At 35.9% G+C, this 15,541-nt stretch overlaps 1 protein-coding gene across 1 annotated transcript in view; it reads left to right on the forward strand.

Annotated features, from left to right (window-relative positions):
- The window catches only part of DOC2B (double C2 domain beta), a 208,695-nt gene that overhangs the window by 135,794 nt on the left and 57,360 nt on the right, over positions 1 to 15,541 (forward strand). Inside the window, exon 5 of the mRNA XM_053454862.1 lies at positions 14,338 to 14,464. Coding sequence (XP_053310837.1) covers positions 14,338 to 14,464 — 127 coding nt within the window. The remainder of the gene's footprint in view (positions 1 to 14,337; positions 14,465 to 15,541) is intronic.

The raw sequence follows: 15,541 nt of genomic DNA on the forward strand, positions 1-15,541 counted from the left end.
ACAACCCAGAACATTAACTCTAGCCAACAGCCAATAGAACATAGGTACTATTGGTAGAAATGTCCTTCCCAAATCAAGGCAGTTGGCAACTATGGTTTTAATACTCATTTTTGTTTATATAGTTTATTTCGTATAATATTTTAACCAAGCAAAAATTTATTTATAACACGCTTGGGTTGCTAGACACAGGTTGAAACATTTCATTACAGTGAGCAAAACCAAATATTGGTAAACAGAATTATGATAAAAATGGACAAGCGTGACACTCATATATATAAACCCAGCTGCTAGGGGAGAATATATTGAGAGCATATTTACATAGTCCTGTACCGATCCCTGAAAAAAATAAGCATGATTGCATCTTTCATTTTATCGTTATGAATTTTGCTCTAGCCTATCATCCGGCCATCCAAGTTATGCATGTGCTTATCATTCACCACTACGTAGTTTTTTAAAAGGAGTCTCTTTGCTTTAAAACGGACAGTGCAGAATGTGAGTGTATAAAGTAATGGTTAAAAAAAAAAACCAGAGAAATGTAAATATTTGCATTTTTAGTCATTGATTAAACTACATATTGTGTCTTTAATGTTAAATGGCAATGACGCACTTACATGGTAATGAGAATTATTTTCCGCAATTCAACACGACTGACATGTAAATATGAACAAATATTAGCATGAACAATGTAATGTACAGCTTGTTAATTTTTCATCCCATCTAGTTCCATACAGTATATGTTTGCATCTGCGGAAGCCAAATATTTACACATTTTATAGCCCCAGACATTTGTACAATGAGCCGGTGATATTACTTTGCTTGGTGTGTAATATACACATGATGCTTATGTAGCTTTGTATATTTAAATATGCTATTCATTATAATAAATTCTGCTCCATGGACAGTGTTTCTGGACAATGCTTACACTCTTGTTACTCATTCGAATGCATACAACTCCATTATCCTTTATCACAGCTCTCTGCTGGCCCTCTAGTTCAACGCTATTTGCACCCAAGGTTCGCTGACACTAAAATGTTTGGATTCGGATGTGATTTGTTATACTTTGGCTCAACGTCATTATATAATTTCAATAAAGAATATGCCTTTTACAGCAAACTAGTATTCGTACAACAACAGTTATACTGCTATTGACTACCACTTGTAGCCATTGATATGAAAGAGGCATACAAAGCCAATTGATTAATTTTTCAAGTCATAATCAAATAGAGCTCAAGAGAAGAAGCATTAGAAATGTGATATAATGACAGATGCAGTTTGGTCAGTGGCGTTACAAAGGTAACTGACGTTATTCATTCATTTTTGTCTGTATGAAGCAGAGTCCATCTACTTTACATACAGGTTGAAATATGCAACATTATTTAACTGAACCAAACCAATTCTTTTCTATAAAATCCATAAAAGTGATATATTTTATATTATATCATTATTGGCGGCCATCTTAATCTGTTGTATAATATTGGCTAAAGTTATTTGAACCAGTATGGTCCTTTTAAAACATAGGAGTAAAAAGACAGCTGTGCATTAAGTCTGATATAATAATAAGATTTCATTTTACCATCAATTTTAGTGTAATAAAATTATGGTGATCACTTTTGAGAGTTACCAGTCAATGAAGTGTTAATGGCGTTTGTGTGGTATATGTCTGTGTTTGAGACACCATATTCTATCCGTTGTACCAATCATGCTTAATCTCACAGCAGCTTTCACCCTGTGGCATTGAAACACAGCGCACTAATAACCGCTAAAAGGGAATGAAATAATTAAAAAAAAGGGTTGTTTTTGTTCCCAATACCTTTGCTTAGAATGACTTTGTAACACTAATATCTGGCTGAGCAGGACTTCATTACAGCATAATAAAAAGAAATTTGGCTTTTAGGTAAATCACTTCAGACTCAAGCATGGGAACAGTTTAATAAAAGACTCCTGGAGCAATGTTGTCAGACTCACAGGATACAGTAATAATGGCTGTTTCTCTTGAGTAATTTTATTTGAGAAGCCGGCACATTTTTTTCTTGTCTACAGAAGCTGCAGTGACTCATACAGTCAAGAATAAAATACATCTATCACTTTGTCAGCCTGAGCTATATGGTGGTGTCAAGTGGAATTAATGGAACAGGGACAGCCTTTTAAAGTTCCTTAACTTTTCTGACCAACTGTGCTAACAGGTCAGATTAGTAAAAAAAAAAAAAACTAAACTATTCTATTATTGTAATGTATATCTGTGACATACAATAGGGTATAGGGAAAGTTAACAATAATTTAACTTAACAATTACAATAACACGTCTACACATTTAATTCTTTAGTAGATGTTAGCAGATGTTTGTACTTGTACTCTAACATCACAAACTCATCTTCCCTCTACCTTTCACAAATACATGCCTAAGGCATACAATTTTATGGAGCATGCAAGCAAATTTTTGGTGGCATCTAGCATCCATTTACCACACTTGAATATTAAAAATTATACCTAATTGTCTGTAGGTGCTAACAAGCAATGTGGTTTCAGGCTCAGACCCCAAATATGCCTCTTGGACTTGGATACTACAAAATTGGCCAACCTGTAGATACCAGCTGAATGTTGCCCAGCAATAGCACTGCTAAAACATTTTAAGATTAATATGTCCCCCCCCAAGCGTTTTAGTGTACAACAAAAGGTGTCTTAGGATAGTGATTATAATGTTGCCTTCCCAATAGCAGCTTTCCCCTAAAAACTGATAATGCCTGCGGTGCTATTAAAGAGTATATTACCCAACACCGTAATGAATCATTCAGTTGCTTTCAGTAACATCTGTTGTTGTGTCCTACAGCAGCATGCCTCCAGCTTTTTATAAGCAAGCAATACTAATAAAATAGATTTACCTATTTTCGCCTGCACTGCTAACAGCACCTGGATATGAATGGCTGCTTCCAAAGGACACCAAGGTGTTGATAGTAGCATCTAGTTGTCCTTTGGAAGCAACCAGTCATACCTTTCATTTGAGCTCCAAGGGTTGTGCACCCTCTAGGGAACACCAGAGAGGTTTGAGGAGTCTAGGACTATAAGCATTTTACATCCTTAACCTTGGCCCTTCTTTTACAATGTTGTTGCAACTAAGTCACAGCACAGAGAATACTGCATAATTCCACAGTATACATCTTTACTTTTTTAATGCTATCCTATTTCACTATGTGTAACTATTTGAGTCACATAGACACTATTCTACTGTTCTGTACTGCTTGCGGTTACATTTCCTTCTTGCACATCCCCAAATGTATGTACAAATGTCATGTAAAGACAAATTTAGTTTATAAATGTAGACACTTCATATCCCTTGACAGCTATTTTAATAGCATTGCAGTCAAAACATTCATGTTATAACGTCTGAACAAAATGATATATGCAAATTTCTTCATTTTGGTCTTGACATTGAGAGAATTGTAATAGCACTTTGAATAGTTTTAGTGTTATTGCAGCTAAAACTCAGATAAAAGATGAAGATGTATGTATACAGAGAGATGGATATCAATTTTATATATATATATATATATATATATATACCATAGAGTCAACCAGTCATTCTACTATTCTTTCAAATGTATAAATGTCTCTTGAAGCTTATTTGAAGGAATTTGAATTTTTTAGATTAGACTTGACGTTGGAAAAAGAACAGATGTGTCACTTACTAGAGTAGCACTATTTGGTCTGTACAAACAACTAGATACTATGAAATAGTGAAAGATTAGTTGAAAGATTTCAGATGGAGACAGCAGAAGATAAAATGATATAGCTCAATCGATATCAACTGGTGTATCTTTGCTGAGCATGCCATAGGCCTGACCCACAACATTGATCTTACCATCCCTCAGCACTTACCTTTTTACTAGTGCTAGATATATTTACGATTAGCTTAGATTTTTTCATTTTCTGGGTTATTTTAGAGATTTAGGCAGTGCAGACTACATATTCCCACAGCTGACTGATACAGTTCCCTGTTGCACATTTTACACACTTTTGTGCTTGATACACTTTTAAGCTTTAGCCTATTTTGGTTAGGCATAATTTGGTCTTTGGTCTTTTTTTCCACATTTAGTAACATTGTTTTTCATACTGAATAGTAAGTAATGTATATGAACTGGATGTACGAGGTGTGCTGTTCCAGAGGTCTCACATTATCTTTCAGTTGGTGGAACCAAAGGGGGACTGGACCCTCTGACAGAATTCTGCAGCTGAAGTGGATGTAGCACCAGATGATGAAATGACTACCTGCTACCTGCTATATACCTGCTATATTAGGGTCATTCTGCCTTGTCAAAAAGCAATTCCATCAAAAAGCAATTAATCATTTCAAATAACCTCACTAGTCACAAGTCGACTAATGACAGTGATGTAACGTGATTAATAACCCTTAACATCCCTAGTTCCTACTGGACAAGAGAGAGAAAGCAGGAGAGGTCATTGTTTCTGATGGAACAATATTTATACACTAAAGACCTGTAGTAAGGTATAGAAAGGGAACAGAAGGGGATCATACTGATAGGGTATACAGGTGAATGAGCCTCAACATATTGATCTCGACTGAGGTTGCCTGCAAAACAATTCACATATTTACTAATGTGAGTTGATTGGAAGTCCTTCTGAGTACCTCCAACTGAAAAACTCTCAATATTTAGGTAAAATTGAAGCCCCCATAATATAAATAATTACAGGATAAGAGGCACAGGAAGGGGTCTATGCCTGCCATAATTTATTTCATTATAAACTGATGCCCCCAATCCCATAAGGTCGGGGGATGGGCTTATTTGATTACCTTCATCACACTGCCCACATGGTGGGGCAAGGGGGACTATCATTCACACCACCCAGGCAATAGGGGGTTCTGGGGCTCTGTTTCTTTTTATGAAAATGCATTACTTATATTTTTGGAAGTCTTGTGGTGGGGTGGGCCCTGCTACACATTTGGATTGTTGAGTGACTGTATGTGAGTTGATTTATTGTGAGTGCAAAGGCAAGTTGGCTTCAGTGAATTTACAAGTTTGCACACCTCGTGTGAGCACATGCCCATAAACTCCAGTGTCATTCCTTTTAGCCAGTTGATTTTAGCATTTGCGAGTTTTCTTTGTAGGGAGCCCTGTGCATGGAGTTCCTTGAGAAAATGATAAATGTCTGCGTGATTAGATGACAGCAGGAGGTGTTTTTATTGATTTTAGTGCAACTTTCTCTCTCATTATGTGATTGCTTCTTCTGTATGAAATATGGACATGGGACACAAATAAAATGAGTAAATACTTACAAGCTCATGCATAAACTTCATCAGTTCTAGATGAATGAGAAAACATTGACTTGTGTCAGGGTACACTGACTACTGCAAGTTAATAGGGTAAAAAATAAGTTGTTAAAGACTAAGAAAATAATTGTATAAACGTTTGTATGACAAGGTCCGTTTCAGACATTATGTATTACATATACATTAGGTTTTGAAGGAGTGCTTTAAAAAATGATTATTTTCAAATGTAAACAAAGGTGAATGAACATGTGCAGGATATTAAAGCAATTCGATCTTGATCGAATATTTTTAGGTTAAGACCATATGTGATGCCCATTAATGTGCTAAACTCCAATAACAACACAAATCCCTGATCCCTTGCTTGTTGACAGTAGCAAATTGATCATAACACTTAAGTCAACTTGCCACTAGCCAAACATAATTCATTTCTTCCCCACTGATTTGCAGCGTGCGATATCTCCATCTGGCAGATGTTTGCCACATCTATGTCCCAGCTGATCTAAAAAGTCAGTTGTCATTGGCGATTAAAGTGAGCAAATAATTTGGATTTACTAAACCATGTAGCTCCATAATACTTAAGTTAACGCCCAACCAATTAGATTTTATGATGTGATTGTTTGCTACATCTGATTACTGAAGCGTTAAAATTAACACTTTAATTGTGATGGGTGCTCAAGGCATAGTAAGTCAATCTGTGACTGTGGTTACATACTGGATCCTTGCCCTTGATAAATGGAAAAGACTGGTAATGAAACTTTGGGGAATCTAACGTGTATTCGGCCTTCTTGAATCACATTTTTTTGTAACTGTGGCATATCTTTTTGTATAATTGTATGTTTATACATTGAAATATAACTTTATTTAATTCAGTTGATTTCACATCTGACAGAATGCAACTGTATTATTGAACATATTAGAATCATTGTTTTTAAATGAAAACAATGGTGTGTTGGGCAGGGGTAACAAATGTATAAATGTTTGTATAGGTGAAAAGTATGCACGTACAAAACCATCATCCAAGTCACACAGACTATATATATGATTGAAGCAAATGTCTAAGATAAGCAGTGCTACTTTACTCAAATCCTGTTAAATGTGTTTCTAAAACATGCTGCCTAATAGCAGGCTAGGATTTTCTTTATTATTCTGGGATAAAAAGCAACAGAAACTTGGATGAAAGAATTGCTAACCAAATAATTTAATCACAGTGGAAAATAAACCGTATTCCCTGTAAAATAAAAAAAAAATTCCACCTAACCCTTATGACTGACCACAATACAGCAAAGTACTTAAAAGTACATAAAAGAAAATCAAATAAAGAAAAAATGTCTAAAACAGCTCACCACACAATATGATCGAACAATAGTATTGTGAGTCTCATATCTAATCAAATATGGTCCACAATGATCTGTATTAGTCAAAAATGCCCTTTGGGATGGTCCATCTGAGCTTGCACCACTGCTCTATACTATTACATTTCATTCCTGACAGAGTGGAAGGTGCAATTTTAGTTATAAAAAGCAACAATCATCAAATATTTTTAAACTTAACTCAATCTCAATTCATTTATTCTGGATCGATCATGTACCATTTAGCAAACTGCCCACTAATTTACAAGTCCTACACATGATGACTTGAGGGAGGTAGCCACAAATTCAATTAGGTATCTAATATGCTGTCTGATATAAGAGGACATGATGGGCTCAGTAATGTCTAGTATTGAAGAGATGAGAGATTGTACTTGGTGAATACCGTACTGCACCCATCTCCATATAATTAGATGTGACTTTTCATTTTCCAACCTCAGATGAATTTATCTATCTCTTTATGCTTTCATACAAAAGAATTAAAGCAATGGAGGTTAATGTAATTTTACAGACATATTCCTTTTTTGGTTCCCATTGTTCCAAAATGGATAATAAGAAGTCATTATTTCTTCCAACATTAAAGTAATTTAATACACTCTAACTTAAAAGCAACAATTTTGCTTTTACAGGAATGCACACTATTCAAATGAAAGGCACATTTTAATTTAGCTTCAGGTCATGATACATTTCTTATGTACACAATAAACTTTGTTAGTAACTTTCTTTCGTGGCAAGCCAACTTCATGAAATTACTTATTCTGCTTGAAAAAACATATTCTGGTGTATCAGTGAGCAAACATACTATATTCAACATCATTACTGAAGTTTTGCCCGAGTTTATAAGAGTTATTTAAGCCATTGAGGTCTATTCACTAGGAAACCTAATGGTCAGTAGTGTTGAAGGTTAACGCAATAGAGCTGAATGAATGGTCACATGGTCTTGCATGGTAACATTTGCAAGCAACTTTTATGTTCTCATACAATGAACTCATAAATCTACTGTCCCCTATGTTTCCCATTAACAAGTGGCCAACAATCACCCCTTCTCCCAATGTGCCTGCAGCAGAGTTGAGTGTAAGAAAGATCACCTTTGGTGAATACACCCCACCTATACACGACCTTTTAGATGTAATGTACGAAGTTTTAGTTTACTGAGAGGGTGGTAGACAAATGGAACGGCATCCTAGCAGAAGGGGTAGAAGCAGTGAGGCATGAGATGGGTATAATTCTATCCTAAATCTAAGACACCACAAGGACTGATTAAAGTCCTTAGATCCAATAAAACGTGCAGACTAGATGGATTGAATGGTTCTTATATGCCGTCAAATTCTATGCTTCTCAATAGCCCTGATTTAATCATCTTGAATGTCACCAGACTCATTATTGTTCCAAATAATGTTAAGCAGGAAAGGTGTGGAAATCCATGGAATAAAATAGAATAATAATAATGGTCATGAACCTGACTTTTTTGTTAATCTAAAGAGGAGCTTTTAGATACTTTAATGAATACAGCCAAAACCTACGTTACATGAGGACACTCAAGGCTGTAAGCTGCAATATCTATTTTCCACTATACTTTCTTTTATGCTGATCTCTAATTATGCATTCTCTATTAAGTGAGTGCAATTAAGTATGTGTCAATATAAAAATTACATATAATATATATATTCATAGATTCATTGAGAAATTGACAACCAGTTGACAACCAATTTTAATCCTTCCATTAAATCCTCTCGCTCCAAATGTTTGTGCTACACAATGCTTCTGCTTTTTTAATACTATGAAAATTTAACATAAATCTCTTCATCCATATACTTGTTTTCCAGCCAGTGGACTTTTGGAGTCGCAGCCAATAAACAGAGTTGCGCAATATTCCGTAGTCTGGGCCATAGTTATACCTGCCAATGCACTCACTGGCAGTAGAGACACATATTGCCATTTTCTGCCAAGTAGTTTTCCCTTGTGTTAACAAGTTGAATAGAAATCGACTTGCGCATAACTTGTCTGAATCAAAAATGGCAAAAGTGGTCAATAAACGGTGACTTGTCAACAGTAAGATGGGTTACATGAGCTCCTTAAGGAATTACCAGTTGGTGATTAGATGGTGACAGAATTAGTGCACCTTTTTGCAAATTCATATAAACACTGTAAAGGACGCGTTTAGCTACCCGTTAGCCCTCTCCTTAATAACTTTTATAGTGCTTAGAATGTCTGTGGTTAACTATTTGTGTAAATTAGCAACTTGAGACTAGAACTCTCAAGTAAGCAATTGCCTTCACTGTTTGGAAGCCATGGAGGGGAGTAGCCCACGAGCTTTGAAAGGATTAAATAAAAATGCAATTTATATAAATGTGACTTATAATGTCCTGTTGTAACCACTGCTTTTGTTATTTCTTCTTCTTCTTAACGTATTTCAATTTAAAAGACAGTTATGTTTTAGGTAGGTAATCAGAAAAATGGCTTGACTGATCCTGCTCACAGCAGCTGTAATCATATTTAAATCCAGAGGCTATGAAATCCGTCTGGCTTAGACATCCAAAGAAAGTGGGAAGCACTGGCTTATGAAACTCCTTCTGACATATATCTTTTGATCCAAGGATTTAAGACAGAGTGTGCATCAAATCACATTCACAACCACTGCATCTATACCCATACCATCCTGAATACATTCAGCCCTTTCTCAGCTGAATAAAGTACTCTACACAAATCCACTTAATTTGTAGCATAATAAGGATTATTAGAAGAAATGGATATTGTGTACTCACAACAAATATTGGACCATAGCAAAATGCGTTACAATTATTTTTGGTATTAAGTGTGTTGAAGAGAAATTAACATTGAGTCATAGCTCTTCTCTGTGCAGAGTTGGGATACAAAAATTGATAGTTTCTTTTTGGACCAACTCATTAGAAATAATTTGCTATAGGACTACAACAGGATTTTTAAATAAAATTCACAGATATATTTGCATGGAGTAAAATCATGGCTAATATGGCTGACGGCAGCGGGAATCACCCCCATGTAAAGGAAAATAATGGGCGGGGAGCAGGGAGTGTCAAGACCCCCCTCCCGCGACCTGGAGGATTCGGGTCTTGACTCAGAGAACCGGAGGAGGAGTGCTCACCCGGCAATCTCCGGGTCAAACCCGGAGCGTTCCCAGGTATGCAGTTAACACAATTTCTGGAAAGTAACTGTTGACATATATATGTCAACATTAGTTTTAAGAGCTTCCAGTATACCTTTCAAATGTCTCTATTTAGGAGGAAGAATTCCTTTTTGGGTTCTAAAGCCCTATATGTAGACAGTAGAATGTGTATTTATAAATGGTTGTGCCAATTAAATATTTTTTCCCTAAGTGCCTTATTCAGTTACAAGAACAAAAATAGCTAATTAGGAATTGGCATGTAGGGACTGGATTCTCAAACAGGGGCAAATGCCACAACCTTATATGTACATACATGCAGTGTATGCCCACCAGCTGCATGTATGTAGCTATACTCTGCGTGAGCATAAGCATGTAACATTACTAGGCAGCTGCTGGCTTTATGGTGCCTAGTTGCCTAGTCACCCACAATCTGCCAATGAAGGGGACTATGACAGTACTCGAATGCATTCTGTGCTTCTGTGTGTTCTTTTTGTACATTCTCCATTTAAAATGTACAGACCTGGCATATAAAACTGTGCTCTGATTGATGAAGCATGCTTTGATAAAGAGCTCACAGTCTGTGGCAGAGTCCCTCTTATTATTCACGTGTTTGGTAAAAGAAAAAATATATATTTCCAGTATGGTACCAATGTATTTTACCTCTGCAAATGTGTTTTGATCACTGAGGAGCTTTGAACTAGTATCAGTAAACACAGTTGCATAGGATATGCACATCAAAAAGAAGCAAGCTCATGCAATGTGTAATCCCATATGTTTGCATAGAAATTGTGCTGTATTTCAACCAGAATATGACAAGCTGTAAAGCTGAAAAATTATATTAACTAAATAAGAAAACTAGGGATTCTGTATAAGATCTTAATATGCATAAAGGGAATCTTTACTGGTCAACAGGGACTATTCGTCATTCTGCATATCTTAAAATGTCCTCCTTATTGTCAGCTGTGTCCCGCTGTTTAAAGGATATATCCTTACTTACTTAATACCTTTGTGTAGACTGCATTCAAAATAGGTTTCCACTACTATGTTTGAAAATAAGACCCTTTTAGATATTTATCAGTCATTATTACGCTATGATAATAAGCCTGTGCTGACCTATAAAAAATGGATCATAGCTGACCACAAAATTATGTGTTACAATTCACTGGCTAGTGGCTATGTCTCTGAGTAGTAATTATAAAGGTATGCTTTTTACCTAAGCTGTGATACAGACTCTTTGAAGACATTAGGACACCAGGTGACAAAAAACATTTATAGCCTTGGACTAGGCACCTATGGTTATGGTTTACAAATGGAGAATGCACTGATTTGGAAGATGATATGAAGATGTCAACTGATATGACAATATCCAGTATAGTTATCCCCTTTTTAACTCTTCTTCACTTTTCTCTGGACAGTTGTCTAGCTTCCTCTTCACTCTTAATCCTTGACCATAACGTTTTCATCCATTCATGTTTCCTGCTTTCTCTTAACCACACTTGTCTTCTCTCAAACATAACTATTTGTATGAAGACCCACCCCTGCTTGTTCTCATCCAAACTGTTTTCAATATTTTCATCAGAAATTTGGAGAGTTTGCAAGCCTCTCTCACACCTGCCTACTTCCCCAGGCATGAAATCTCCCTGATGGTTTAGTGTCATCAGTGTCCATCATCACTTAGCTGTCGCGTAAAAGAAAGAATGCTGGACACATCAATGCTTGACAAATCAAATATCTATCTATTTGTATGCTTTTGCTACTTAAATGCAGTAACTGTAAATATAGCATGTAGTATGTAAATAACACATTTACATTTATGTGAAAAATATTGAGAAGAATGTTAAAATGTATCTTTACATAAGAAGCAATAACTGAATATGGTAATAATTATGTTGATGAAACCACTAATACAGTAGCAAATCATGTATCAGTTGTTGACATGCTAATATCCGTTTCATTCTACTCCGTAGGCACAAATCCATATAATGAGCGCTAACTGTTTAAGGTCACATACATATTTAGTGAACATATATCACAGCTCAGTTAGTGCTGATTCCAAGTCTAAACCTCTATGGGTCTAATAAGATCAAAGCAAACCGGTGGGCATCCGATTAAAAAATCAAAGTAACGGACAACGTTTATTTGAGTTAAATAAGTCCTACCAATGTGTAAATATTCTCAAAATTTAAGCTATAACAAAAATGTTTAGGACCCTTCAAAAACCAGTATTTGTTTGTTAATATATAAATCAAAGTATAATTATTCAGATAAGTGTAGTTTATATAGTGAATATATATGTATATACACACATTTCCAATTAAAAGAAAGGTACTTAAAACCATATTTTAAAGAGAGAGAGAGAAAAGTGTTGTGAAAATGTACCTTACCAAGTTCGTGGGCGTCCTTGAGGGATTTTTTTGAAGGCAGGGGGAAGGTAGATAACCCAGGGTAGGGCATTCCAGAGGATGGGGCAGCCTTTGTATTTTATTTTTAACATTTAGATGTATTGCTAACAAATTATAAAATTGCAATTATTTTTATCTTTTTCCTATTTTTTCACCTCCCTAGTGACATCATCCAGGGCTGGCTTTAGGGGTGTTTGACCTGTGCACAGGGTGCAACACCCCAGAGGATGCCTCCTGTGCAGGTCTCACCAGCCCTCTCTCAGCGGGGCCAGTCAGGCAGTTGGTTTCCCCCCTATTTGCTAGCTATTTCCAGGGGCGGACTGTAGTTTCCACCGCTGGAAGAGTAGGGCCGATTGGGGAAATTATAGATCTCTATCTAACTAGGCCAAAATAAAGGGCGCACAAGGTCTATTTCACTGCTTCTTTGCAATGTGTGCCGGCTATTGATGCTGAGCTATGATATCACTCTACAGGGGCAGGCAGCTGGACACCAGTGTGTATGTGGTCTGGTTCTGAAAGAGGTCCATGGGGATGACACCATGTTTTACAAGCCTAGTGATGCCACATGCACCCACCGTGAATAGGTGCTGGATTATTCACAGCTTCCATCTGATTTTTTCCATCCCTTGAATAATGAAGGCATACTGTCTCTTTTGTCTTTCAAAATAACTATTTTAGTTTTACTGATGGTGAAACATTATGAAAGTTATTATTATGAAAGATAAAAAGAGAAATAATGCAGGAATTGCTTTTTTGAGCACTCATGTTTCAAGTAGAGGTATGTTTTCCGCTTTAAATACTGCCTTATCCATGAATTTTCTTTTGCCTGGTTGTATAAACCTGGACTATTTCATTGTGATGGACAGTATAATTTGCATTTTGTTCTGTTTGCTAGATAGAGCATTACATCTGGTTTAATATGCTGTGCCATCTCTTATCTCCAAAGCTTCATTATAGCTGCTTTGTGCGGTCTAATAAGACTTGGGCCAAGTCAGGAAACTGTATAGGAAATTCAGTTCTTTGATCACTGATGGCATTTCAAAGCTATCAGAACTATGCTCTGTCAGAAGTCAATATAAAAGCTCATTTTAATAGCATTAAATCATTTCAAAATGCGATTCATAAGAAGAGAACATTTTTAGTGATTTCAGTTATTGAATAAGGAATTTCATGACACAAAGTACGTTTGATAAATGGCTAAAAATTCTCAGACAAGCAAAACTATAAAATTAAACAGTCAACATAAAAATATGTGTGAAACAAGATACATTTTAAAAAAAAGCATTACATATATCTTTTTTCCCAATATCCACTTGATAGCATCCTAACTCCTGATGTCTAGGGGATGTCACGTAGGCAGTTTGAGCCCTATAATGCATCCTGTTTTCCAAAAGGCTCAATGAATCACATGAAAGTTGAGCATGACTTGCATTGTAAATAAAGCTCATACATACGCTCATGATGCCCAAAATCATAAACAAGAGGTGCAATTTAAGTTGGCTGAAATTAGAACAAATTAGTATCTAAATGTATGTATACATCTATATCTATATCTATATATATGTATCTTTATGATAGATGAGTGGTCCCTTTTTTCGTGGTTTCCCCCTGGCATATATATCATATACATGCATGCATCCCTAGCTATTTTCTGTGGAGTAGATGTGTCTTGCATGATCTGGAATTTGATAGCCCCCTTTAAATATAGGAAGATATTGCTGCCAAAATTCTCTATATTCAAGAAAAAATGTGTTGTTTTGGGTTGTAAAATCCCCTGTTGTTTACATATTATGAACGCCATACCTACATTGGGGAAACTGGTTTTGAATATTTAAATTTTTCTAAAATCATTTTAAAAGTGCATGTTGTTCATTAACATGATACAAATAATATGTTTGTAATTGCATTGACCAGGAAGCTTTTTTCTTCTTCTTTTTTTTATAAGATCCTCATTACAGCTTCTGTATATATAGAAAGTGCTGTACAGAAAGTGTGATGGCAGGCATGTGTAACACCCCTCTATTGAGATTGTGCAAATTTAAATGACATGAATCCTCAAATCTAATTCCATGTGTACTGCATTGTTGATGATAACAGTCATCTACATGTTAAAGACATGTTGTTTTCTTTACAATTTAGAATTTCTGTATGTGATGAGGATAAATTCCGCCACAACGAATTTATTGGAGAGACAAGAATTCCTTTGAAAAAACTGAAACCTAACCAAACCAAAAACTTTAGCATCTGTCTAGAGAAACAACTACCAGTAAGTATTATCCAGATTCTACAGCAGTGTATTCCAATAATTCTTGGTTTTTATTATCATGAAGTCTTTAGATACAAGCAACCAACTTTCTTGAGTGTAGTGAGAATTGTAGTTGTGAGACAAGGTTTTGATCCTTGTACAATAATGAAAGCACATTTTGTAGCTTGACAACTAATGTTAAATATTTTTGTTTATATCCACATTAGTTCATAAACTATATGTTTATATTTGTTTTATTCAGAGAGTGCTAGCAAGCAGTGTTGTTAAGGCTGATATATATTCATTCCAGAGATCTTACAGACAAACTATATTGGGAAATAAGGTTGTCTGCTTTGGAGTTGCACTTGACTCTGCTCTCCCCTTCCCTCCCCGTGTTCAGTCTCTCAGCAAATACTTCCCCCCTTTACACGCAACATATGTGTCAAGTGCGTTCTTTCCTCAAAGAAGAGGCAACTAAAATACTAATCCACTCCCTTGTTATATCCTGTCATATCTCTCTAAATACTCACCTAACAGCATCCTCACTCTTGACTTAAGTGTTGTGACTACAGGGGTCGCAACAGTAACAACTGCAACGTGGTCTGCCTCTCTAGTGGGCCCGAGCAACCCCTGCAACCACTTGCTCCTTTCTCCTCATGACTGTCACTTCAAAATTGTTCAGAAAGGGCTCTTCTAACCTGGCCTGAAATAAGTAAATTATATATATATAAAAAAAATACAAAATGTGGCCTTGCTTCTCAAAGTCAGGACCAGTGGCACTCAATTGTGCTGTCTTACGGACAAAGCAAATTAGTTAATAGTTATGCCCTGCAGCACGATGTTCTTTAAATAATATACTTACCCTGTTATAATTATGAGGGCTCCATCAATATAATTACAAAAACTTTGTGCCTCAAGCCCTTTAGATCCAACTGTGCTAAAAAGAATATATAAAAAAGTGCCACATCCAATTACATCCTATTTGTAGGCCAATTTGATAAATTACTGTAATCAAATGTTTTACCAATGTTCCTAGTTACATCAACACTAAACTCTTTTACTGAGCTGCAACATACATTATCTTCTGCTACTATTTAA

This window comes from Spea bombifrons, chromosome 2, assembly GCF_027358695.1.
Source record: "Spea bombifrons isolate aSpeBom1 chromosome 2, aSpeBom1.2.pri, whole genome shotgun sequence".
Classification (NCBI taxonomy): domain Eukaryota; kingdom Metazoa; phylum Chordata; class Amphibia; order Anura; family Pelobatidae; genus Spea; species Spea bombifrons.